Source organism: Crocuta crocuta, unplaced genomic scaffold, assembly GCF_008692635.1.
Source record: "Crocuta crocuta isolate KB4526 unplaced genomic scaffold, BGI_CrCroc_1.0 scaffold130, whole genome shotgun sequence".
NCBI classification, from domain to species: domain Eukaryota; kingdom Metazoa; phylum Chordata; class Mammalia; order Carnivora; family Hyaenidae; genus Crocuta; species Crocuta crocuta.
Genome location: NW_027527920.1, coordinates 3,807,493 through 3,835,196, shown reverse-complemented (window position 1 = coordinate 3,835,196; position 27,704 = coordinate 3,807,493). Strand labels below are relative to the sequence as shown.

The 27,704-nt window shown below is 40.8% G+C and overlaps 1 protein-coding gene and 1 long non-coding RNA gene across 3 annotated transcripts; one reads left to right on the top strand and one right to left on the bottom strand.

Moving 5' to 3' along the window:
* Window positions 1-1,825: 1,825 nt before the first annotated feature.
* On the top strand, window positions 1,826-26,655 carry LOC144216857 (uncharacterized). The gene is made up of 2 exons (XR_013330774.1): window positions 1,826-2,067; window positions 25,973-26,655. It is a non-coding gene; the product is annotated as an uncharacterized LOC144216857 (long non-coding RNA).
* THAP10 (THAP domain containing 10) lies at window positions 18,918-27,698 on the bottom strand. Of its 2 annotated transcripts, XR_013330770.1 has the most exons (4): window positions 27,349-27,698; window positions 20,157-20,304; window positions 19,887-20,048; window positions 18,918-19,131 (listed from the first exon to the last, which is right to left on the bottom strand). XR_013330770.1 is itself a non-coding variant. In XM_077746295.1 (3 exons), exons 1-3 carry the CDS (start codon window positions 27,673-27,675, stop codon window positions 19,942-19,944), a joined length of 582 nt encoding a protein of 193 aa, XP_077602421.1. In that variant the 5' UTR covers window positions 27,676-27,698; the 3' UTR covers window positions 18,918-19,941. The 2 variants fall into 2 exon arrangements, 1 of the variants encoding a protein (XP_077602421.1); XM_077746295.1 differs by having other exon boundaries at window positions 18,918-20,048.
* Between the last annotated feature and the right edge of the window lie 6 nt (window positions 27,699-27,704).

The following is a 27,704-nucleotide window of genomic DNA, read 5'->3' as shown; positions in this document are numbered from 1 at the left end:
ATAGAGCTGGACCACCCAAAATAAGACAGCCAGCTGCACTCTCTGGTCAGAAGGGTGAGCCCATTCCTAGTTCTCCAATTCTTAGGAAGATACATAGCAGCCAATGCATCTCTCTGATTAGGATGAGGGCTCTATTAGGCCAGAGATCCTGTACCTTAGAATCACCTGGGGAGCTTTATAAACCTCTGATTCCTGGCAGCAACCCCACTCAAGTAGGTTCTGGAGGTGAGACCCAGACATCGGAATCTTTCAAAGCTCCCAAAGCAATTCCAACATGCAGCAAAGGTTACCACCTCTGTGTTAAATTTCTTTTAATGTTTTATTTACTTTTGAGAGAGAGAGAGAATGAGCAGGGGAGGGTCAGAGAGAGAGGGAGACACAGAATCTGAAGACAGGCTCCAGACTCTGAGCTAGCTAGTCAGCACAGAGTCCGACATGGGGCTTGAACCCACGAACCGTGAGATCATGACCTGAGCCGAAGCCAGACACCCAACTGACTGAGCCACCCAGGCACCCCACAATGTCTGTGTTAGATCTTTTGTGCTCATATTCTCCAGACCCTCTCCTAAACAGACCTGGAGACTGGAGCCATGGGCTTACCTGATCTCTAGGAGCAAGTGACCACCACAATTCAACTCCAGAATTTTCCTAGAGTTCATTGAGATATTAGGTGACTCCAAGATGAATTTCCCAGTTGTACTGTTTTTCAGCAGGAACAGGCTTCAGGCACGAGGTTGCTGAAACTGTTGTATATGTTGTGCATAGTGCAAGAATGCTTGGCAGAGGGGATGAAGGGGCTGAAATTACTCTGCTTACCAAGCTGTGATCCTGGCTTTGGACTTGGTGCAACTAGAAGGGAAAAGGGTGCTTAATTCTCCAAGGAGCTGAAGGGCTAGTAGTGTCCCTGGTTCAAGCCTGCCTGCGGTAGAGGGAAAGAGAGACTCAAGGACCCTCTGCATCTGCCTGGAATCTTATTAAAATACAGGTTCCTGGACCCTCACCTCAGATCTGATGAATCAGGCCTCTGGGGATGAGGCCCCAGAAATCTGTGTTTTAAACAATATGTAAAGTTGAGTGACTGCTGGTCTAGGGTATAGGGTGGTCTTTCAATAAAAATATATTGAGTATCTCTGGGGCACTTGGGTGGCTCAGTTCGTTGAGCGACCACTTCTTGATTTCAGCTCAGGTCATGATCCCAGGGTCGTGGGATCATACCTTGTGCTGAGCTCCGAGCTGAGCATGGAGCCTGCCAAAGATTCTCTCTCTCTCTCTTTCTCTCTCTCTCTCTTCCTCTCTCCCTCTGGCCCTCTCCCCTGCTCACATGTGCTCTCTCTAAAATAAAAATAAGTAAATAAATCTAGTACCTCTTACATGCCAGGCCGATGCCACCTTTCAGAGATTTAAGAGCATATAAAACCCCCCTTTTACGCAAGCATCCTGATCTAGTGGGAGACTTGAACAGAAAGAGTAGGTCCCAGACGGAGCCCAAGCTAGGGTTCAGATGGGGCTGGCGTATTTGGAGAACCAGAGAGCAGACCCAGATGTGTCCGCAGGAGGGACTGAAGCTCCTCCCCGGAGGAGTCACCCCAGGGAAGTGGGAGCCGGGCACCGCAAGCCAGACCCGTCGCCGACAAAGCCTCCATTGTCAGAAAGGAGGAGTGATTTGGGGTACAGCTTCATGTCTGACGTGTATTTGCATGTGGGCCAAGGCCCCACCACCAGCTCCTGTTTACCCCTGGGTGTGGGTGGAAAGGTGGAGTTTGTGCATTAAAACTGAAAGAGCTGTTTCCTTAGAACCCATGTAAATGTTTGGGCAGAAGGAACATGACTTTGGGACCTCCCTAACTGAACATGCACACAAAGGGGGAGGCATCCTCTGCCACTGCATATAACAATATCTCACTGCTCTGCACTTCCGGTGCCCTTCCTTGGCTGCCGGAGGAAGCCTGTGGCACCTAGTGGACATGGCTGTGCCCAGGGGAGATTGCACTGTCTAGCAGAGAAGTGCTGAAGCAATAGAAGAACGATAGCCAGGTGATGCCCAGCTACACTTGTCCGTTCAGACAGGTGAGATACCTCAGAGAATGCCCACAGACTTGGTGAGTTTGGGCGGGGGGGCGGGTGCTAGGATCCTACCAATCTTCCAGATTTCTGCCAAAACATCACTTACTTGGGTGGACCTTCCTTTCTGGAGTCAGCAGTTTAGTGCATAAGATAAGAAAGTCCATTAACTCAGATGTAGGGAAAATGTAACTCTTTGGGGTAATGGAAACTGGGTATCAGTTTTAATCCAATCCCATAAGTTGGACTTGGATAAAGATTCCAAGCATCTGGTCACCAGGTATCTGTTTCCCCATGAATCCATCTACTGAGATGTCTAGATCAATAGTCAGGGGCTCTTTAGGCTGCTTCAATGCCAAGTATGGGGCATGGAGATCTTTGCTAGGCTCACCCCATATGCCTAGAGTCAATGCCACTGACACACAATTATTTTCCTCCTTTTTAGTCTTGCTTCCATTCTAGAGGAATCCTTGTCTGATTCAAGGAGAAGTTGCTCTTGTCTCAAACCCTATTCTGCTCGATGGTAGCTGGCTTCTTTCCCAAAACTTGTTATTATTTTTATGCAGAGAGGTTGTGAGAATAATAAATAAATATCCCTATAAACCCTACTCGATTAAAAATTGTTAGGGGCGCCTGGGTGACTCAGTCAGTTGAGCGTCCAACTTTTGATTTCCACTCAGGTTGTGATCCCAGGGTCATGGGATCAAACTCAGTGCATAGCCTGCTTAAGATTTTCTCTTTCTCCCTCCCTCTCTCTCTCTCTGCCCCTCTCCCCTGCTTATGCATGCACACTCTCTCTAAAATAAAGTAAAATAAAAATATTTTAAAACATTGTTAAAGGGGTGCCTGGGTGGCTCAGTCGGTTGAGTGTCCAACTTCAGCTCAGGTCATGATTTCACAGTTCCAAGAGTTTGAGACCCTCCCCCGCTTATGGTCTGTCTCTGTCTCTCAAAAATAAATAAATGTAAAACAATTTGTTAATTATTAAAATTTTGCCATCGTTGTTGCCTCGCCAGTATGTACTCACTCTAGCCTGTCTTCTAAAAATAAAGGCATTTGCCTACCTAACTGCAGTACCATGGCCACATATAACAAAATTATCAATAGCTCCACAATCACCTAATATCTAGTTCATATTCACATTACCCCCAAATGTTCCATTCCAATAATTTTTTTATGCCTAATAACAAAAGTCAAGACCAACGAAGAGTCACATGTTACATTTTCCCTTTATGTCCTTTGAGTCTATTATTTTTAATGTTTATTCATTTTTGAGAGAGAGACAGACAGAGATAGAGACAGAGCGTGAGCAGACAGGGGCAGAGAGAGAGGGAGACACAGAATCTGAAACAGGCTTCAGGCTCTGAGCTAGCTGTTAGCACAGAGCCCGACTCAGGGCTCAAACCCACGAACTGTGAGATCATACCTGAGCTGAAGATGGACGCTTAACCCATTTAGCCACCCATGTGGCCTCCCGCCACTTAAAAAATATTTTTTTTAGTGCTGATACATATTAAGCACTTATTAAATATTTATTGAATGAAAGAATAATTGACTGACGTCAAGGAATTTTAGAACTGAATGTACAAAACAAAATTTGACATCTATTTTCGGAATGCCCAGCTGAGAAATTTTTAAACAGTAAGACTGCAGTGCCAGTCGGTAATCTCCATCCCTTCATTACTGAGTAGTATCATTAGGTTATGTTGCCTGTATGCTAATCTTAACCAGCATCCTATGCAACTGTTCTGGCCTTACAGATGACACTCTGGAAGTGTAAATAATCTTCAGGATCAAATTCAGACTTTAGCTTCTAAGTTCTCAGAAACTTCGTGCAATGAGGGGACAGATGAAGGGAGAGAATATCTGGGAATCTGGAAACGCTTAACCCATTACTAAGCAATACGGGTCCAAGTACAAGGGTTCGAAGGAAATCAATCACACTGTAAGAAATTTCAGTTAAATCAGGTAGACATTAAANTGTGGAAACTAATTTGACAATAAACTATTAAAAAAAAAAGAAATTTCAGTTAAATCAGGTAGACATTAAAATGATAATAATTCTCCTCAGTTTTTATCCTGTTTTCCAAGGTTGAACCCCTCAGGGCCATTAAATGACTGGCCTCTGAGAGGCCAAGAAGGAGGCATTGGGGTTTAGAAGGCAGTTGAAATATATGTAATTCTGGACACGGGCTGAGCTTGGGGTCACGTCTGCCCTTAGGAAGGTCTGGAATGGGGGTTTTGTGACGGACTTGAAGTAGCAGTGGGTGCCCGTTGGTAAAGAATTCAGTAGGAGGCTGATCAGGGCTGGAATCTTGAAGGCCCAGGGCCCCAGACTGACAAGGTCCAGGCAGATAACTCCACATCTCGCTGTACCCCTCCCGACAGGAAGCTCTGGTTGGGACACTGGCCAACTCATAAAGGGATGGCTTTTTGCAGACCTCTTCGTTCAGAGGCTCCCGAGAGAAAGAGGTGTTGGGGTCACGGTGAAGGATCAAAGACTGAGAGACAAGAGTGTTTAGAAAAGAACTTCTTGTGAATGATGCAATTTTTTTCTGAGTTTCGACAGAATAATTTTTTGTGTTCCTCATACTAGGGTGGGGACAGACGTAGTGAAAAGACACCAAGCCCTGTAAGGAGATAAGGGGATGACCATTCATGAAGCAATGGCTGTGAGCTATGCACATGACTTCATTTAATCTTTGCAGCAATCTCAATGAGGTAATGTTCAGAAATGGACATTTAGCAAAATTAAGTGACTTGCTGTACCTGCTGTGTGGCAGAGGATGAAAATTACATGTGTGCTATCTGACTCCTGTTATACCACCCTGCCTTCTTCTAGAAGTGCAATGGGGCTAAGGTCTGAATGACCGTGGAAGTGGAGATATTATCAAGTCCAGGCAAAGAAGACAGCCATTGCTGCCATGCTGTGTAAAGGGTTTTAAGATGACTGGAAAATCCCCAATTTTTTCTACTGCACCTACCAGCTGCCTTGAAATCCTGGCACACATTACCATTTTTTTTTTTAAGTTTATTTATTCATTTAGAAAGGGGTGGGCAGAGAGAGAATCCCAAGCAGGCTCTATGCTGTCAGTACAGAGCTTGGTGGGGGGCTCCAACTCATGAACCCTGAGATCATGACCTGAGCGGAAATCAAGAGTCTGATGCTTAACTGACTGAGCCACCCAGGCGCCCCAGCATGCATTACTTTGAGATGAATATTCGGGGTCATGCCTCCCAGGGCCACTATAAATGAGGTAGTTTGATTCAGAGGTGGTGGGGCGAGGTGCTCTGCACTCCTTTGTCACCTCTATTCTGATACATTCCAGATGCTCCAGCAGCTCCATTTCTCAGTATTAGCTGTGAACTTGAGAGCATTGTGTTATTCCTTCTCTTTGGCTTGATTGTCCTTGGCCCTTCGGGGAGGGGGAGGGGGTACTAATAGCCTGGAGGGTAGCCAGATTATTCCATTTTGCAATCTCCAGCCACAGCTGCTAAAAGAAAACTTATATTGTGTTTTCGTTCAGTGGGGAAAACATGTTTTGTTTTGCACTCTTGCATAACCATGGAACATCTGGGGTAACTTAGCTTAAAACTTCCCTCCAGTGTCTCATTTAGGTGAAATGATATAGAAAAATGTTCACCTTGAAATGTAAGCTACAACACTGTGATAAGTCATTATGACGTGTGTTTGGCTCCATACCCAGTAGGGAGTCACACGGGACTTATAACTCGGGACTCTCTAAACTAAAACTACTGCCTTTATCCTACGGGAAACAGTTTCTTATAAATGGTCAGGGCTCATAAACTAGCACTCAAAAGGGGGAAGCACTTGGGAGGGCTTAGAAAGGATTCTTCAATGCTTTCAGTTGGTGCTTCTCAATCTTGAGTGGGCATCAGAGTCGCCTATGAGGCTCATTAAAACTCAAGATGGCTCCACCCCCAGAGTTCCCGATTCAGTAGGTCTAGGGCAGAGCTCAAGAATTTGCATTTCCAGTAAGTTGCAGGTGATGCTGATGCTACTGGCCTAGGGACCATATTTTCAGAATTTCAGCTTTAAGCTTTAGTCAACCTAAGTGAGGCGTTAAATACGGTACATGGCATTGGCAAAAACTGTATACAGTGGCAATGTCCACTTTCCTGCTTTCTCTTTCTAAATGGGTAAGAGCTGGTGCTAAAATGAGCTGACCACACAGTCATTGCTGATGGGGGGACACGTTGGCACAAACTTACTGGAAAACTAATTGGCAGTAAAAAAATATATATTTATGTGTATTGGTCTAGTAATCCCACTTCTACGTATCTCTAAGAAATGATGAGATATATGCACAAAGATTAAGGTACAGAAATGTTTATTGCAGTTTTATATTAAATAGTGGAGACTTGGGGCGCCTGGGTGGCTCAGTCAGTTAAGCGTGCGACTTCAGCTCGGGTCATGATCTCATGATTTGTGAGTTCAAGCCCCGCATCAGGCTTGTGCTGACAGCTAAAAACCTGGAGCCTGTTTCAGATTCTGTGTCTCCCTCCCTCTTTGCTTCACCCTGCTCATGCTCTCTCTCTCTCAAAAATAAACACTAAAAAAAAAAAAAATAATAAATAGTCAAGACTTGAAAATCACATATCTAATAATTCATATATATACTAGTATTCATACAATGGAGTATTATGCAACCTTCAAAGTGCTTGGAGAAAGTTTTGAATGATGAGAAGAAATGGTTATTTCCAAGTAAACAAAAATACCGAGGCACAAAAATGTCTATATAGTATATGAACCATATTAATACATGTATGCTGCTCTACAAAGCATATCATCTAAGGAAAAACACTGAAATTTTAACAGGATGGCATTGCATTTGTCCTATGGATGTCAATCATTTTCTCCCTACCCAATCTTCTAAAATAATAAAAATAATATGTTCTAATATGTTCCATAGCCCCACTCCTCTAAATCCAAAAGAGGAGTTTTAGGCTCTCTTCCAGTGATAGGTGATTGGACCCTGCACAGACACCTGATCCAAGGTGAACCTATCAGGGACTCCCTTGAAAAACTTGAGTATTGGGGTACCTGGGTTGCTCAGTTGGTTAAGCATCCGACTTCGGCTCAGGTCATGATCTCCTGGTTCGTGGGCCCAAGCCCCTCATTGGGCTCTGTGCTGACAGCCAGCTCAGAGCCTGGAGCCTATTTCAGATTCTGTGTCTCCCTCTCTCTGACCCTCCCCTGCTCATGCTGTCTCTCTCTCTTTCAGAAATAAATAAAACATTTAAAAAAAAATAAAAACTTGAGTATTAAACCCAGAAAGTGTTTGATAGCAGTGGGATGGATACATGTAGACTTAGGGCTGTGGCCATCTTGGGGGGCACACCAGTAGAGGAGGCTGGCTAGCAGAGATCTGCAGCTCTATTGGTTATTACTGTCTACAATACAGGCTCAGAAGCTAAGTAGCACATGCAGGTGTACACACACACATACACACACATATTCTCTCTCTCTCTCTCCTTAAAAACACAGTAGGGAAAGGTTGTAGATATTCAACTGTAATACTTTTGTCCCTGTTATGACTCCAATAATCTCCCTTTTTTGCCTTGAGCTAACTAGAGAGGGTTTCTCTTCCTTGCAATTGCACCTTAAAGAAACAGATAACTTTTATTTGTTTATTCATTCATGTTTGTTTTTCTCTTAATCTCCAACACTGAGTGTATTGTTGCTTTTCCTAATGGGAAAATACTATTAAAATTAAAGCACAGAGCTGCAGCTTAAAAATAATTATTTACTGGAAAGCTTCCGATTTGATCACTGGCTTCCACTTTACTGGACAAGCCTTCCTATTTTTGACACTCTGAACGTAAGAGGTTTCCTTTGGTTTCTTTAAGTTTGGTTCAAAATCCAGGGGACGGTTTATTTGAAGCTTGGAAATGTCCATGCAAAATCTCTGTCCTGTACCGAGCTAAGCTCTGTCATTTCCCTCAGCAACTCTCTGAGGAGTTCAACAGCAAAGACGGTTGCCAGATAAAAGATGCAGCACATGGTTTTCCCCATTGACTTGAAGACTGGAATGGGTGAGTCATCCTCAAATTGAATTGGAAGGGTTTGCTGCAGAGCAGCCCACACTTCGTCATCAAAATTTTGCTGCAATATCATACTGTGGTTTTTCAGTTTTAGAAATACGCATGAATGCCATGTTGATTGGTTATCACTGTTTTGCGACATGTCAGATTCATGTGAAGTTGCATCAACCAACCCCAAAGGGTAATACAGTTCAGGACAGAACTATCTGGATTAAGCTTATTAGTTAATTGTTATCCCTCTCCAGGTCATCATCTCACTGAGAATCAAATTCTACCTAACGCATAACTGGAATTGGTTTTAAGAATTTTTGGATATGCTGTAAGATATTTGAGGGAAGGACCGATTCTGCCATGTTTGATGAATGAATGAGAAACCATTCAGATTGTGCTAGAGCTGAATGGAAGGGGTGCATACTTGGAAGTAACAGCCCAAGGGGTCCAGTTTGGGGGACCTAGATTCTGGATTAGAAGGCTGGGATGATGTTGGGGATAAAATCATGATACAGTGTAGGGTTTCCCAAAGTGTGTGTTTCCTAAAAGGATGAGAAAACTGTCAAGAAGGAGAGAGTTGTTGGTAGATTCTGGATTAGAAGGCTGGGATGATGTTGGGGATAAAATCATGATACAGTGTAGGGTTTCCCAAAGTGTGTGTTTCCTAAAAGGATGAGAAAACTGTCAAGAAGGAGAGAGTTATTGGCACTGTAATAATAGAGGAAGTTTGGGGCACCTGGGTGGTTCAGTCTGTTGAGGGTCTGACTCTTGATATTGGCTCAAGTGCGGATATCACATTTGTGAGATTGAGCCCCACATCGGGCTCTGTGTAGAGTACGGAACCAATTTAGAATTATCTCTCTCCCTCTCTCCTTGCCTTTCTCTGGCTCCTGCCCACATGCATGCTCTCTCTCAAAATAAACAAATAAACTTTAAAAAATAATAGTATAGGAAATTCAGTAGAGAAGTTCCACAGGCAGAATCTAAAAAAAGCTGTTGTGGGGGTACCTGGGTGGCTCAGTCGGTTAAGCGCCTGACTTCAGCTCAGGTCATGATCTCGCAGTTCATGAGTTTGAGCCCTGCATCAGGCCCTGTGCTGATAGCTCAGAGCCTGGAGCCTGCTTTGGATTTTATGTCTCCCTCTCTCTCTGCCCCTCCCTCACTTGTGCTCTGTGTCTCCCTCTTTCTCTCTCTCTCTCTCTCAAAAATAAACATTTAAAATTTTTAATAAAAAAATTTTAATAAAAAGGTTAAAATAAAATAAAATAGCCATTGTGTCCATGCATGAGGAGAGTGGTCTGGATCTGAAACCATGGAGTGGATCTGTGCGTACAGAGCCAGGACCTTATTTCCCAAGATATTCCAATACCTGTGAAAGACATGACCTTTAATGATGCATCGCCAAGCAGAGGGCACCTAAGTCTAAACCTGCAGTTGACTCAATTTAGTTAATAGGCATACTGTTAGCCCCTCACTCACATAAAATATCATGTATAATCAGAATGGTTAACTAAACCTAGGATGATAGAAGATAGGAAAATACTGATTGCCATTTCTTTAAGGAGTCTTTACCTATATGTGTGTGTGTGTGTGTGTGTGTGTGTGTGTTGGAGCATTTCCTATATACCACTCTACTGCACAATGTAATGACTGAAAGCAACCATTAATTTATGTCATCATTCTGTGAGTTGGTTGAGAAGTTCTTCTGTCTGAACAGGCATGGCTGATAACCTCAGGCCCGCTCATGTTTCTCCACTCAGCTGGCATGTCAGCAGTGACTGGATGAATCCTCACGCATATGTTTGGTGATTTAGAAGACTCTAGGCAGGGTCTGGCTGCGTTTCCCCTCTTCCTCTAGTGGGCTAGCTTGGGCTTATTTACGTGGCAGTCCCAGGGTGCCAAACACTGCTAGAACAACCCCAGTGCTCAAGCACTTTCAAAGCTCCAGCGCAAATCGCTTTTGCTAATGTCCCACTGGCCAAAGTGAGTCATACGGCCAAGTCGGATTCAAGGAGTCGATAAATAGATTTCACCTCTTAATAGGTGTGGAAGAATTTATGGCCATTTAGAGAAATCCACCACAACAAGATAGTAGAGTTGGTAAAAAACAAAACGAAACAAAACGAAACCAGTAAGCCATTAGAAGTGTAGAGAAAGGATTAAAAGGAGACAGTGCTTGGCTGTAGAAATTCTTCATTTCCTGGTGGTGTTAGCAAAACAGAACCTGGATGCCATTGGGTACCGCCAGGAGACACTCTGCTTGGGGCTTGCCCCGGGTCATGTTATCGCAGAGCCCAACACACTTTTGAGGCTCTAAATAGAATGGTAAACACCGTCTTGGAACGACCCTGGGGGTGTCCTATGTCTGGGACCCGTCCGTTTTGACACTAACCAGGCAGGGATGACGCCCTTGGAATATCTGAAACCCCCACCCCTCCTGGCATAGGCAGGAAAAAGGACCCACTGTTTCTTTTCAAGGACAGGGATTAAGAACCAGAAGTGCACACCGTTGGTGGGTGAGGAGCCATGATAAGGTAGGTTAGTTGTCCTGGAATAGGAAGGACATGAATGGTAAGCTTGCTTCCAGCGGGAAGCAATCAAAATTAATAATAATGTGGAGAATATGACACGGAGGAAAGGTTAGGAAACTGTTAAAGGGCAGGTGGAAGAAATGTGATAGTCTCTTGAAGCAGACTGAATTATTTTTAAGGGTGATGAGCTAAGGGAGATTCCAATGTTAGTTCTGCCACTGACCAGTTAGTTTACCTAACCACGCGCAAACCTCCTAATTTAGTGTTTTCATTGACAAAACTACCATGGACCCAATCACCATTTGACTGGTTGATTTTTTTCCACAGTTCTTTCCAGCTCTAACACCTTCACAGAGACTAGAAAAAGGAGAAAAGGATTGACTGGCATTTTTACATGAAGGGAATGGGGCTGTGTTAGGAGGAATCCCCTTCAGAGAGCATTGGAGAAAGTGTTGAGGAAGATTTGAAATCTCTAGAACTTTCGCAGGGCTTGAACTCACGAACCGTGACTTCATGACCTGGGCTGAAATCAAGAGCCAGGTGCTTAAACGAGGGAGCCCCCAGGGGGCCCCATAGAACTGTAAAAACATGATAGGTCCCTATCATTCATTCAGCGAGTGTCAGCGGAACTTCTAGCACATCCCGACACGGCAGTCGGTGAACGATGGCAGCTTGCTCCTGATCCTGTGGAACTTAGAGGATCATTTGGGTTTGATCAAATGATTCTAGAAAAAAAAAAATTAGGGTCTGTAAGCACGTCTAGCTTTATTATTCCATCATTTCTGATGAAGGGTGGGATTGGATTTCCCAGAAACTTTTGGGGACAGTAGATTTCAGAGACAACTGCAGGCGGGGATTACATCAGACGCCTTCTCTGATCCTTAGCTTCTTCATCCGCAAAATAAAGAGGGCGGACCAGAACATTCTTAAAGTCTTGTTCAGCTCCAAAAATTTGAGGTGGCTGCCGGGCCGGTCCTTAAGTGCTTTAGCTCAGTAACCCCATCTAGTGTCGCTGTGGGCTCCTTAGTAGCAAGCATCCATTAGTCATCCTGGCCCTGAGGGAGGAGGGGCAGTGAAGAGACCAGATGGAGCTGGAGACTCAAGATATCAGAGTAAGGGAGTGGCGGTCATCACCATGAACACTAACCTGATTTTTGCCATCCGTCAGCCAGTGTCTTTGGCGGCTGCTATTCATGTAATTCTCATAACAAACCTACGATAGGGATGTTAATAACACCCCTGCTTTCCAGACAAGGAAACAGGGCACAAACACATTAACTTGCCTGGTAGGTGACAGAACCAGAATTCGAGCCCAGGTAGTGAGCTCCAGGGACTGTGCTCTTCTCCACCACGCCTCCCTGCCTCTAGCTAAGAGTTACAGAGTGCTTCCCAGGGGCAGGCACTGTTCTAAGAGCTCGGCATAGTGGACCTGCTTTAATCCTCTCGACAAAAATCAGATGTAGGTAGTAAAACCACGGGTTTTCAGACGAGAAGACACAACCCCAGGGAGGTGGAGTAATTTGTCTAAGCTCATACAGTTGATAAGTGGTGGGGCCTCGGAACCCAACCAGGGTGAAAACCAAAAGATGCATCCAGGCTGCTGCCACCTCCCTGGAACTTTTCTCCCACTTTCTCAAATGTCACGGCTTCATTTTTATTGGTACAGAAGGGAAGAGGTCGGCATCAAATGCCAGGCAAAGCTTGTGTGCCGGTTATCGGAAGAGCCCCTTCCTGAATATTCAGAAGGTTGTTAATTGCACTAATGGATAATGCAGGCTTGCGTTCATTTTCTTGGTTTCTCCTTCTCATTTCGGAGCAAATTTGCCAGGTAAGTAATGAAGACATGAAATGCCACAGGAGACTTATAAGCTGTCCTTTATCACAGCTTCAACGATCACTTTTAGGTAAATACCTCCCCGGAATATATCTCCCAAACTCACCACTGTAATTGACTGAGGCATGCACCCACTTTCCCATTCCATTATCCTCTCAAACTCAACATTCAGTACTTACTTAGCAAATACTTAGAAGCACTCATTGTGTGCTAAGCACATATGCAAAACCCTAGGACTCTCTGAACAATGCTTGGCACATGGCAATACTCATGAAAGACAGTCCTTATTTTCAAGTTTACAGAGCCTACTGGGGGAGATTGGTCAAAAGTCACAGTACAAGGAGCTAAATGTTGTGATAGGCTGAGCATGACACACTTTGGTGTATGCAGTGACACTTCATCCAGTCTTAAGACAGAGGTAAAAGCAGAAATCTGGGTAGGGTGCCTGGTTGGCTCAGTCAGTGAAGCGTCTGGCACTTGATTTGGGCTCAGGTCATGATCTCATGGTTTGCATAGGGCTCTGAGCTGACAGTGTGGAGCCTTCTTGGGATTCTCTCTTTCCCTCTTTGTCTCTGCACCCCCTCCCCGTCTGTCTCTGTCTCTCTTGAAATAAATAAATTAACTTTAAAAAAAAAAGAGTAAAGAGTAGGGTCAAGGAGGGTTTCTCAGTCAACTGACTCCTAAAATTGAAATCAGAATCTTTCTCCCCAAACTGACTGCTTCTTTTTTCTACGAATTGTACTCCCAGGCTTGGAAACTCATTGTTTACTCTGTCCTTGTTCACAAGTTCAGTGACTAAACCTAATATTCATGTCTAGGATGGCCAGTCAATTCTTCCTTCTCAGCATCGCCTCCCTTCTGTGCCCTTCTCACTCTAGTTCAATCTTTGATCTTCTCAAGCCACGACTACTGCAAGAGCCTGCCATCTTAGCCGGAACAAATTCTCTCCCTGCTGATCTTCCCACACCATACTCCAGATTCATTCACCTAATGTACTTCCCTGCTCAAAAATCTCAAAAGGCCATTTAGCACCCAAAGAATAAAGGCCAATCTCTTTGTTCTGGCCACATTCTGCCCCCCAACTTTCTCCTCCCTCCATCTGAATCTCCCACAGTTCCCTTGTAGGAGCCTCTGCCTTCAGTGTAATGAGGCCACCACCATCCCTTCAAGCCACCCATTCTGCTCTTACTGCATTTATGCCTGTGTTGACTTTTTCTTTGCTCAGTTTTTCAAAATTTTTTAAAAGTTTATTTCTGAGAGAGAGACAGACAGAATGTGAGTGGGGGAGGGGAAGAGAGAGAGGGAGACAGAATCTGAAGCAGGCTTCAGGCTCTGAGCTGTCAGCACAGAGCTCGACGTAGGGCTCGAACTCAAGAACCATGAGATCATGACCTGAGCCGAGGTTGGATGCTTAACCAACTGAGCCACCCAGGTGCCCCTGCTCAGTTTTTTTTTTTTTTAAATGTAGAACATCTATATCTTATCTCTTCTGAAAGGGCAATTCCAATTCTGCTTCTTCTGTGAAGTCTACCTTAAAAAAACTACAGAATTTGTTGTTTTTACTGGTCATTTGGCAATTAGCATGTATTGCTGTTTTCTTCAGTCAGCTTCATAAAGGTATAATTGACACCACCACAAGGATATGTACTGATGTAACTATGACCACATCAGGGTCTACAACACCCACATTAACCTAAACATTTCCTTCTCCCCTTTGCAGGTCGTTTCCTCTCTGCCCCAGTCCTAGGCAGCTGCTGATTATCTTTTTCTTTCTACAGGTTGATTCTCTCTGTCTCTCTCTCTCCTTTTTAGAATTTTGTGCAAATGGAAATACAGTACATGTACTCTTATTTGAATCTGGATTTTTTTCACTCAGCAAAATGTTTTCAAAATTCATCCACATTGTTACACACATGCTTTTATTGCTGGGAGAATTCCATTGTCTGGATATACTATAATTTGCTTGTCCATTCACCTGTTGATGAACATTTGGGTTGTTTTCAGATTCAGACTCTTAGAAACATCCTTGTAAAAGTGTTTGTGTAGGCATGTATTTTAATTTCTCTTGGATAAATACTTAGGAATTGAATTGCTTGGTTGAATGATATGGGTGTGTTAACTTTATAAAAGTTTGCCAAACCGTTTTCTAAAGTGGTTTTAACGTTTTACATTCTCATCAGCCATGTATGAGACTTCAGGTTGCTTCTTCTCTATCCAACACTTGGGTTATTCTAAACCCTTTGTATTTTTATATTGTAAATGGTGTCGGTTTTTTATTTCACTTTCCAATTGTTCATTGCTAATATGCAGCAATACAATTGGTTTTTATACATGTCTTTACTAAACTGACTTATTAGTTCGATTAGCTTTTTGTAGATCCCATGGGCATTTCTATGTACATGATCTGTATTTAAAAGTTTTACATCTTCCTTTTATTACTTTTTTTTTTTTAATTTGAGAGAGAGAGAGAGCACATGCGAGTGGGGGAGACAGAGGGAGAGAATCTTAAGCAGGTTTCACGCTCAGTGCACAGCCCCATGTGGGGCTGGATCCCACAATCCTGGGATCATGAACTAAGCTGAGATCAAGAGTTGATGCTCAGTCAACAGAGGCAATCTGGTCCCTCTATATCTTCCTTTTAAACTTCTATGCATTTTACTTTTTTTTCTTTTTGCCTTTATTGCACTAATTAGGATCTTCACTACAATTTTGACTAGAAGTACTGAAGAATGAATATCCTTGCCTTGTTCCTGATTCTTATTTCTGATAGTTTCAGCCCTTGAACATTAACTATTGATATTATTGGTATCTATATCATGGCTGTCATTTATCAGACTGAGAAACAGTTCCCTTCTACTCTTAGTTTGCAGAGAGTCTTTATCATAAATGGATCTTGATTTTTGTTAAATACTCTTTTCTTTTTATGTTTATTTATTTACTTTTAAGAAACAGAGAGAGGGCACAAGCAGGGGAGGGGCAGAGAGAGAGAGAGGAAGACACAGAATCGGAAGCAGGCTCCAGGCTCCAAGTTGTCAGCACAGAGCCTGATGTGGGGCTCAAACCCATGGACTGTGTGGTCATGACCTGAGCTGAAGTCGGACGCTTAACTGACTGAGCCACCCAGGCGCCCCTCAAATACTCTTTCTAAATTAAATGAGATGATCATGTGATTTTTCTCCTCTATTCTCGTAATGCGGTGATTGCATTGTTTAATTTTTGAGCATGAAGCTAATCTTGCAGTGTTGAGCTAAACTATACTTGGACATGATGTATTATTGTTACATCGCAGGATATGTTCGCTAATAGTTTGTTAAGGATATTTGCCCCTACATTCACATTGGGATATTGCTTTGTAATTTCTTATCATGTCTTTGCCCAGTTTTGGTAATAGGATAATGTGGAGCTCATGAAGTGGAAAGTGTTCCTTAATGCTTCTCTTGAAAGAGTTTCTGTAACATTTGCATTTTTTCCTTATGTGTTTGATAGAACTTACATGTGAAGTCACCTAGGCATTGAATTTTCTTTGTGAAAGGATTATGATTACAAATTCAACTTCTTTAAAAATATAGAGTGATTCAGGTTTTCTGGTTTTCTGTATCTTCTTGTGTCAGCTTTGATAGCTTGTCTCTTTTCAGCTCTAGAATTTCCATCTGCTTCTTTTTTCTAGTTTCCTTTTATCTTCTTAGATTCCCTGTCTTTTCATTTGGTATTGCTGTATTTTTCTGTCTGAACACGTTTTATTTTAAGTGCTCTTCTAAAGTTCTTCTCTGCTAATGACAACTCTGCTAATGACAACTTTGGTTATCCTGGAGTTGATTTCTATTGCTTCCTTTTTTGTATTAATTATGGATCACACTTTTCCAATTTCTCTACATGACAAGTGATTTTCAATATTATGCTGGACATTTTAGATGACAAATTCTGTCATCTTATTCTAAAGCATGTGGATTTTGTTCTAACAGCCAGTGAACTTGGCTGGACTCAAACTCCAAGATCAAACTAAGCTAAGGCTTCCAGCTGTTTCTTTCTACTGGGGATCACTGAGGTCTCTCCATACAACACATGTGTACTTCGGTGATTGTCAAAGACTTGGGTGGTTGATAAGCAGATTTGGCCCTCCTCCCCAGTGGCTTTGACTTTTCTATGACTTGCCCTGCCACTTTTCACTCCAGGAGCCCTTAATTTTCAACTCTGACTCCTCAAGCCAGTAAGATGGTAACTTTCTACTTGAGTTCTAGATGCCCTTCACAGCACAGAACGGGGAGTGCACTGGGGCGGGAAGGCACACAAAGGATATCTCGCCCACTGCCGTTCACCTCTTTTAAGGATGACTTGCTATTTCAACCTACTTTTGATGCTCTTTGGGTCCCTTAAAGTTGTTTTCTATACATGTTATCCACAGGACGGTTAATCTGATACAAGCTACCTTGCCACTAACAGAATTGGAACCGCTCTGTTTGCTTCCATGAGGAAATTTGGGGAGATTCAAAAGAAAAGACATCATCACCGCCATCATCTCTCCAGAATTCCCACTGAGGAATATTTTTGACAGAGCAAGCTGTATATTCACATACTCTTGACATGTCTCTCTTCTCTTGCCTAAAGTCCAATGATTTTACATGTGAATCCAATTATGTTTTTTAAGTATAAGAAATACTGGCAATATGCCAGCCATACAATACATTTAAAATAGACTGTAAGTCTAGAAAAAAATGAAAATGATTGATTGTGGCCCCAAAGGCCTTACATGGTCTGGTTCATATACCAGTCCAATCTCATCATTCTCTGCCTAGTTCATTATCTCCAGCCACCCTAGCCTCCCTGTTCTTCCTCAAATACCAGAGCACCTGCCATTCCTATCATGTGGAATGCTCTGCCCTCCAATCCTTAGATGGTTGCTTCTTCTGATTGTCCAGGTCTCTGCCCAAATATTTTATCTTCAGAGAGGCCTTTCCTGATTACCCTACCTAAAAGAGCAAACCCTTTCCCTGACCCCAGTTATGTTCTAACATCTTACTCTGCCTTGTTTTCTTCATTGCACTAATCATTATCTAAAATTATTCATTCATTTCCTTGTTTATTGCCTGGCTCTCCTCTAAAAGGTAAGCATCAAGAGGGCCAAATCTTTATCTTGTTCACCAATATACCTTGGTGTCTAGAATAGTTATCTGGCACAGAGTATGTTTAATAAGTACTTATTAAATAAACGAATGAAAAATGACATGGGAAGTCTTGAGTATATCTCATTCTTTCCCATTAAACTCATCTGGGAACTAAAGAAATTAAGATAATTGAAAATATACAAACAGTAATCAGTATATATATATAAGCTAGAAGTTCCTTACATTTCAAACAAAGCCAGGATTTCATTTTACTTCAGGACATAATAAAATCATGTGCTTCAACAAACCAAACACAAATTCTCAATTGGTGAGAGAAGAAAAATCTAACTGAATAGAAAGTAAGAAAGAAATGAAGAGAAAGAACTACTACAGCTCTCAAAGTTGTTTAACACATAGAAGTAAACTCATGGCAGTGAAATTTGGTGATGAATGGGCATATAATATTCATCATGATTAGAATTAAGAAGATAGAATCTTTAAAAGCCCAAGGGACAATAGGCACTTACTGATAGTATTTAGCTTCAGAAGATTTATGTGCTTAATTTTAAAACATAAAGGTCTCTCGGGGCTCCTGTTGGTGTGCAGTCAAGTATAAGTGTTTGACTTCAGCTTAGGTCATGATCTCACAGTTTGTAGGGTTGAGCCCTGCATTGGGCTCTGTGGTGACAGCATGGAGCCTAGAGTCTGCTTTCGATTCTATGTCTCCTTCTCTCTCTGCCCCTCTCCTGCTCATGCTCTCTCTCTCTCTCTCTCTCTCTCTTCAAAAATAAATAAACATGGTGCCTGGGTGGTTCAGTTGGTTAAGCGTCCGACTTCGGCTCAGGTGATGATCTCACGTTCGTGGGTTCGAGCCCCGTGTCGGGCTTTGTGCTGACAGCTAATTCAGAGCCTGGAGCCTGTTTTGGATTCTGTATCTCCTTCTCTCTCTGACCCTCCCTTGTTCCTGCTGTCTCTCTCTCTCTCTCAGAAATAAATAAAACATTAAAAAATTTTTTAAAATAAATAAGTAAACAGTAAAAAAAAAATCCCCACAAAACATAAAGCTCTCTTAAAACATAAAATAGTCATCTCAAAGTCAAGCCAAAGCAGCAGTAATAATAATAATAATAATAATAATGGTGATGATGATGCTATTATGTTTACATAATGATACTTTAGGCTCACAACTTTTAGTAATATTTTGTTTATTATTCTTTTTATTAAAATTAAGTCACACATGAAACTGGCTTTGGGAGAAAATCACTTTGGTATCTTATTTAAATCTAGGATACAAAGCATGCAAGTTCTTCCAATCATGCACAACAAGACATGTGAAGTATAAAATGGACATTTGTTTTTATTATTCTCAATAGAAGATCAGAGTTCTAGTAAGTTTCTCAGAAACCATTGTAACAAATCACTTCGTGGTACAGAATTGCCAGAGACATTTTCCTGGTGAGTGGCAGATGGAGCAGCTAAGTTTCACATGCTTATTTCCCAAATGTGGAGTTCAACAGAGTGGTATTAATAGAGGAAAACCCAATTCCTGAAATGGGGATAACATTAGAAATGTACTAATTTTTTTTTTTTTGCATGATGCTAATAATTTCAATCGAAATGAATCAAGCTAATTGGTTTGTTGCAATGGGAACCAATGCAGATTTCATCAACAAGGTAATCTAAGTATCTGAAGCTCTCCCTCTGTTTCAATTAATTCCCTTCGAAAATTTTCTGTATGAGCCATAGCTTCACCAGTAATGCACCCAGGGACCGATCCACAGATTGAATGGTATTACAAATGGACAAACTAATAAATACACAACATAAAAAATAATAATCAAGGGTAAACCTCCTGACTCCACCCCCAAATCATTTAACAGTATCAGACTTGGCTGTGCTTACCAGTATCTTCAAATTATTTCGGATGGTGACATTCTAACTTGTAAATGTCAAGTAAGTCCCATATGGGGGTTGCTTCTGCAGCAAGCTTAAATATTCAGTGCTTAATCTTGATCTGGAAATGTTGCTACTGTGGTTTTGTTTTATAACCCGATTTCCACCAAGGATTTAAAAAAAAATGGTGAAAGTGGGAGGTGGGGAGGCTTGTGGGCAGTATTACCTTCATTACGTTGGCAGACAGCCACATTTTTGCCTTAGAGCTAAACAAATTTTGCTGATGCTCAACTATCTCAAAGTGAAAGATTCATGGGAGCAAAGAAGTAATGATGTGAGCAAAGATTGGAAAACCTACGGCATGCCAAGTCATCTGATGTGGAGTTTTGAACAGGACTCTTCTCTCACCTGCACAGCAACGTAAGACAAATCGCTCTGCTCACTCTCAACTTCCGTCTCTGAGTCATGAGTAAATGTCAGAGAGAGAGGCACTTCTAGACTGCAGTTCATCTGTCTGAGTAGTGGTGTTACACAGTTGTTTTCCAAACCCTTTTACCTTGGCCTGAATGCCTGCAGGGAATAAACATGATTGCCTGTGAATGACCCTTGGCTTGTCACATACCTTTCATATACAGAAGATTAACTCAATTATAAATGAACAGAAGAGTCAAAACATACCAACATTTCGGTGAGGGGGCCTTTTCAGAGAAATCTGTGTACTTTTATGCACTGGGCCTTCTTCACAGTGAGGAGGTACTGAAGCGACACCAGGAGATCGATGATCAGCATGGACTTGTGCTTGTGCAATTTCATTTTCACATGTAATCTAAAAATATGAATCAGAGAACTATATCAAAGGTAAGCCTAACTAGTATGGTTTTATCTTTCAAAAGTGAGAAGTAGTAAAAGACTATAAATAATAGTTTTCAAGGTCACATATCAGGAAGACTGGAATTTGAACCCCGGCAAGCTGGCTTCACAGTCCAAGTTCTCAAGAACTCTGCCATATTGTTCTTTACTATTTGCAACCACAAATTGCTAAGCATTCTGGTCAAAGAAATCTATGAGCTATTAAGCTATTTGCTTACAACTCATTGTTTTCCCCCCTAAATCAGTTGCTGTAAGAAATAATTCTACTAGTATTAAATTATTAGATAGTGTAGCAGTAATTACTCTAGAAAACCCAATCTCAGTCCTTCATCCCTTGGAGAGAAATACTTTGATACAATAATATGATTGGTTTAAAAAATAATAATATGATTGGCTTTAATGATTTTATGCTTTCCTGAGGAAAAAAAATACAATGTAAGATGGAAATTCTGACTCATGGGGGAAGTGAGAGGTAGAAAGAAGGAGGATTTGGATACTTAGAAGGTAACCTAAGACTTGAGTGCCTAGAATTTATGTGGAAGAAGCTAAGAAAGGACCTCTGGAATGTGTAAGGGGGACTGTGGGAAGAAAAAATAAGAAGTGACAGAGAAACAAAATAAAAGTACTTTGCAATTTTATCTAGTGCCCTGATAGTGGCAAGTAGCTTCAGACCACTGAAAAAATACTTTAGCTGGCATCTTTGGTTGCTAGCAAGACATTAAAGATACTTTGTGAAGAGTCCCTTTGTAACAGAAACAATTATATCTCCTATTACTAAGGACTTAAATCAAAATATAAGTCCTACCTTTATTTCTGTTTATAATTATGACTAATTTCCACTGGCTATATCTACTTCTAAGCCAAGCCAAGAGTCTAGAATAAGTACGTTATTTCTTTACAGAACAGATTTATGCCTCATTAAAATGGCATTTCAGGAATCTAATCATGCTTTAAAAAATAACTTCTGTTCCCATTAGAAGACATTTTATCACTGAGAAAAATTTGCACCCACCCAGAGAAGCAAAAATAAACTAAAAAATCGCCGTAATCTCTTTATCCATAGCTAACAACTTTATAGTTTGGAATTTTTTTGGTCTTTTGCTATTTATTTTTTTTTAATTGGATAATCTGTTTTATAACCTTGTTTTATCCTTTAATACATCATGTTTCTATATTATTAAATATTCTACATAATTTTTATGGCTGCATACAATCTATTGTACAGATATACTGTAATTTATGAAAACAATCTATATTGGAAATCTTTGTGGGCATAAATCTTCTGTGCACATATCTGATTACTTCTTAATATTAAAAGGTTAAGAAGCAGAATTTCCAAATATGTATTGATCAAGTGGAACATGCATCAAAATAAAATATTTGAAGTGAGGCAGAGAGAGACAAAAAGATGGAAAATATAGAAAAGATCACAAAAGATAGCAGATAAGGTGAAAAGGTATTGTATATGATATTATTGTAGTCCCAGATAAAAAGAAAAAATGGGACACAAGCAATATTTGAATAAATCTCATGTGAAAATTAACTAAAACGGACAGAAGACATTAAGACACAGTTTGACAAAAGTACTATTTGTATTTATCAAAATAAAAACAAAGGAAGACATATCTAGGCACATTACAGTAAAAATGGAAAACAGAGAAAAACTGAGAAGCAGCCACAGGAAAAAAGCATTCTCTTCAAAGGGGCAACCATAAGTGAGTAAGGATACAGAAAGATTGAAAGTAAAAGGCTGTAAAAAGATATACTATGCCAACACTAACCTAAAGAAAGCTGATGTTGCTATATTAGCACTATATAATGCAAAAACTGTTATAATTAGAAGACCAAATATGTAAATTCAAAATCACAGGGGCATATCAATACAAGAAGCAGACAAAAATTCCATAAGGATATAGAACAGTTAAACATTAATAGACATGTATGGAATATTGTACCCAACTGCAGAACACACACTCATCTCACATGAATATGGCATGTTTACAAACACTGACCTATGTTTTGCCTAACACAAGTTTTGACGAATTTCAAAAGATTAAATTCATATGTTATATACTTTCTGGCCACAGTATAATTGATATAGAAATCTATAACAAAAATAGAACTACAAAATGCCTGTGTTTGGAAATTTTAAAATACACTTCTAAGTAACCCGTGAAAACAAAATTAAAAGATAAACTTCAATGAAAATAAAAAGATAGTTCAAACTAAATAATAATAGTAATACTCTACATCAAAAACTTATGGGATTCAGTTAATGCCATGCTTCCATGGCAGTGTTTGGTCTCACATGCATAAAAGAGTATAGAAAAGTTGACTAGGCTTGATTACTTTAGACTGGAATTATTAACATCATGCAAAAAAAGTATTCCACAAACGATCTCTAATGTATCCTTATTTCAGGAGTCAATTTTTCATCCACTCTAGGATGAAAAATTCTACAATTGGGAAATAAGCATATGAAACTTATCCCCCATCTGTCATTCATATGGAAATTCTGAAAAATCGATGATCTAATTTGGTGGAAGAAGAGTGAAAGAAGAGTAGAAGTAGAGTAAATAAAAATTTAATAAGTAGAAGAACCAAGAATGAACTAGAATGTAAACTATGGACTTCCGGTGATAATGATGTTTCAATGTTGGTTCATCAGTGCTAACAAATGTATCACTTTGGTGGAGGATGCGATGCATGCGTGGGGGCAGTGGGAATATGGGAAATCTCTCTATAGTCCCCTCAATTTTGCTGTGCACCTAAAACTCTAAAAAAAAGTCTTACAAAAATGATTTTTAAAATATTGGAAAAAAAGTTTTGTTTTCTTTTTAAATTTAAGAAACCGGGCAAAATTTAAAGTTTGGTAATTCACTGTCTTATCTACACATACACAAGTCAGTTATTCTTAAGATATTCTTTGCATGAAATATCACATCTGAATACATAAGGATACCCTAGTGTAAGTGAAGCTTTTCACTTTTTAACAAGTTTATTTAATGGAAAAATAGATACGAAAAGATCTAGGTTAATCATTTAGCTCAGTGATGTATAAATCTAACCCATCAATGAAAAAAATCAAAGTTGAAAATAATAAGTACAGGGAAGGAAAAATGATAGAAAAGAATAAAAAAGAAAAAAAATACCAGAGAACAGATCAACAGGCAAAGTTTATTCTTTGAAAAGACTAAGAAAATCAATAAGCACCTGGTGAAGTAGATCAAAAATGAAATGAAATGAAAAAGCAAAAATCATATCATATAGTCTACATATCATATAGAATTTCAAAAGATAATATAAGCAATTTTGTGTCCATATATTTGAAAATTTAAACTGATGAATTTTTAGAAAACACAATTTATCAAAATAAGTATAGAAACAAAAAACTGAATAACTGAACTCTACCAAATATTAATACCAAATTTATTAATGCTGTATAATGTCCATTTATAGAAACATTTCCAGAGAATGATATAAGAAGAAATAACTCCAAACTGGTCAGCATAATCTTGACACCAAAGCTGAGAAATGAATTTCAATACGGAAAAACTATAGATCAAGTTTGCAAAAATCCTAAGCATTAGCAAATCAAATGAAGCAGTATATAAAAAAGAGTAATACACTTTGGTGAAACTGTGTTTACTTCAGCCATGCAAGTTTGATTCTGTTATTTCAAAACCAGGCAATATAACTCACCACAATAACAGAATAATAGACAAAATATAGGATCACGAATAGATTCAGAAAATAGATAAAACACTCAATATGAGTCAACATCACTTATGATTAAATCTGTAGCAAAAAGCAGGAATAGAGGGGAATATTCCTTTTTATGATAAAAAGCACTGCAAAAAAAAACCCCTATAGTATAAATCATATCAAATGGTAAACCTAAAGGCTTTCCCTCTGGAAACAAGGCGGAGAAAAGGATTCCTCATCACCTCTTTAGTTCCCAACACTGTACTAAAGTTTCTAGTTAGTGCAGTAGGAATAGAAAATAAAAGCATGAACATCAAAAAGTATTTACCAATATGTTTTAGACATGTACAAAATTGAAAAGTGTCTACAAATTGTTGGAATAAACAAGGTTCCACAAGGTTTCTGGATACGAGGTCAAACAGAAGTCAATTTATCTGCATAAATATATAAAAAATAAAAATTTAAATACTACTTATAATAGTAAAATCAAATAGGAGTAAATCTGATAAAAGATGTGCAGAACTTTTACATAGAATGCCATAAAATATTTTTAAGAGAAATGTAGAAAACCAGATGGAGGGATGCACTATGTTCATGGATTGGAAGAATCAATATTGTCAATATGTTCTTCCTCCCCACATTCATTTATAAATTCGGTGTAGTCTCAATCAAATTCCAGCAGATAATCTGTGGAAGTTGACAAACCAATTTGAAGATATATATGGAACTTATGTCACCTCGGGTTGGATAAAAAAAGCAAGAATGCAAAACTGTTAAGGAAAAACAATAACCATAGCCTCACGAAGCAAAATATCAGTGTCCAGTGATCCTCAGAGCCCCCTTCCTCCTTGGAGATAGTCCCTAATCTTTTCTCAAGCTCCCTACAGATGGGGAGCATTCCATTATATTTATCTACATATTGCACCAAACATCCAGAACAGTGCCTACAATAGCCCCTCAGTGAAAGTTGTAGAATGCCTGGAAATTTGATTTTTAGTCAGTTGGTCCTGGAAGTGGGAAAACAGTGAGTGTTGGAAGGAATCCGAGGTGGCATAAGTAAACTGTCTTAGCAATGTTACTGCGGTTCTCAGTCCAGACCTGGCCAAAAATGTATGCCTAACAACTCTAAACTCTTTTTAACTTTATATACTTTTAAGGTCACTACCATTAAAACACAGTTTCCGAATAACTCGACAAGTGTGTTAATGGAATGTGGACTGTTAGAAATTTTGGCAGGATATACTAATTGGAAAATAGGTTTGGTATCTGTTCTGGATTCCCTCAACATTAGCCTTTGTTATTATAAAATCTTTAATTGTTTCACTAGCCTGACTTTTCTTCTCCCAAGTTGTGATTAGGTGGTATAGCTATGAGCAAGAAAAGGGTGTGCATGGCACATGTTTAAAGTTGCTCTCCTTCACTACATATTTATATTTATCTATTTATAGAGGTACATTTATGTGCTTAGGTGAAGGTTGGATTGGTAGTGATAGTGGATAAATAATTAATGGGGCAGAAGTCTTGACTGGTACATAGCTTGGTGAGAAAGGAAACTGCCAGAGAACTGAACACTCTATTGTATACAAAATGTGTTCTTGTAGTGACATAATCACTCCACAATTCCATAGTTATTGAATTCCTAAAATTTGCAATATTGTTCTAGGTACTGCCAATACAATAATGAACATGTCAGATAAGATCCCTGCTCTCATGGAGCTTACATTCTAATATGAAGACAAATATTAAGCAAACCACACAATTGTTTTGTGACAATTGTGATGAGTATTATTGAAGTATATGTGCTATTGAAGCATATGAAATATATGAAGAAAAAGAGTATATAATTAGGGGATAAAAGAATAAAGGGTGTTTGAATTGATTTTTTAAAAAAAAATTTTTTTTGTTTATTCTTGATATAGAGACAGAGCATGAGCAGAGGAGGGGCAGAGAGGGAGACACAGACTCCGAAGCAGGCTCCACGCTCCAAGCTGTCAGCACAGAGCCCCACCCAGGGCTCGAACCCACAGACCGTGAGATCATGATCTGAGCCGGAGTAGGACGCTCAACCGGACTGAGCCACCCACGCGCCCCTGAACTCATTTTTAAAGTAAAAAGACTTCATTGATGATGACGGGGAGTGGAAGGGGCATAACTGCAGGATATTACATGAAACAACTGAGTGAAGGCTTGTTGGTAGGAATACAGCATGTTCAAAAATGGAAAAGATCAGCACGACTGGTACATACTGAGCCACAAGGACAGTGGCCTTGGATAGGACTGGTATAGTAAGCGGGGCAAAAAAGCACACAGGGACTTGTAGTTTGTTAATAATTTTGTTCTTTGTCCTAGTGATTTCAGGATGCTTTAAAAGGGTCCTAAGCACCAACGTAGGAACCAGGTTGGTATTGCAGAAAAAAGTTTTGGTCTGGCAATTAGACCTAGAGCAAATATTACAGGCCCGCGAGGAAACTATCCACCTCCGGGACTGGCATCCTTGGGCATACATTGTGAGTTTGGACTGGATGGGCATTTAGTTTTCCTTCAGCTCTAAAACTTGATGAATGCATCTGAATATTCAAGTCAAAACATTCGTTACAGATCAGTTACTTGACTTCTTGGTGAATGCTTCCCATCTCTAGAAATCGAACACCTTTTAGATCCAGTTAAGAGTCCTAATTTAATCTACCTAATGGTGATAGGGCTGAAGTTTGATTATTTCAAAGAAGCTGGGGAGTCTGAAGATGGGAAGTGGGGAAGAAGATAGTAACCAGAGTCAAAGTTAAGTATAGTCCACGCTTATGAGAATTACTAAAGTAGCAGAAGAGGGAAGGTGGGAAAACTGAGCTCACTTAGATGATTTCACTTAAAGGCAGCTAGGGACAGTTTATCAGCAAGCCCCCTCCTCATCAGTAGCCCCGCATCCCCTCACCCCCCTCCCACCCCATCATTTCGGCAGTTATAACGGACACTTCCTCGGGCTGATACGTAAGTTACGCAAAGACAGTTTCAAGCACCCCATTTCTTTGAGATCTACCCAAACGAAACCCTTTCTACTTAAAAAAGGCTGCGAGACTGTGTTTGGGGGGTTGGAAGGGGTAGAAGGAAGTATCATTCCAAAGCGTTCATGTTCTATAGGACCTTGAGGTCACCATTACCGCACACTCCTAATTTTACAGATGGGGAAAGAGAACCCGTCGAGGCGAGGTGACCTTCCCCAGATGACACTGGTGGGAGAGCCGAGCCACAGTCCGGGGGTCCTTCCGCGACCCTCGGTGGACTCCTGGTGTCCCTTTACCTGTGCAGCCGCAGCCCTCTTTCTGGCCCGGAGGAGCGTGCAGGGGGCAGGCCCCGGGGCCCCCTCCGCCAGCCTCGNCGCCACGAGCCTCAGGCGCTGGGAGAAGCGCAGATTCTTCTGGATGACTGAAGAGACGTCAAAACAGGCCGGAGCGAAGTGGTCCGAGCAGATGACAGAGCGGTCATTGCCGCCGTACCAGTCGGCGCGGCGGCCGCGCACGAAGCGGTCCCACAGCAGCCGCACGGCCCGGTCCTTGGGGAAGCGGAACAGCGACTTGCCGGACTTGGTGGTGTTGCCGCAGCGGGCGGCCACGCAGCGGGCCGGCATGGTGGCTGTGGCGGCCGCGGCCTGGGCTC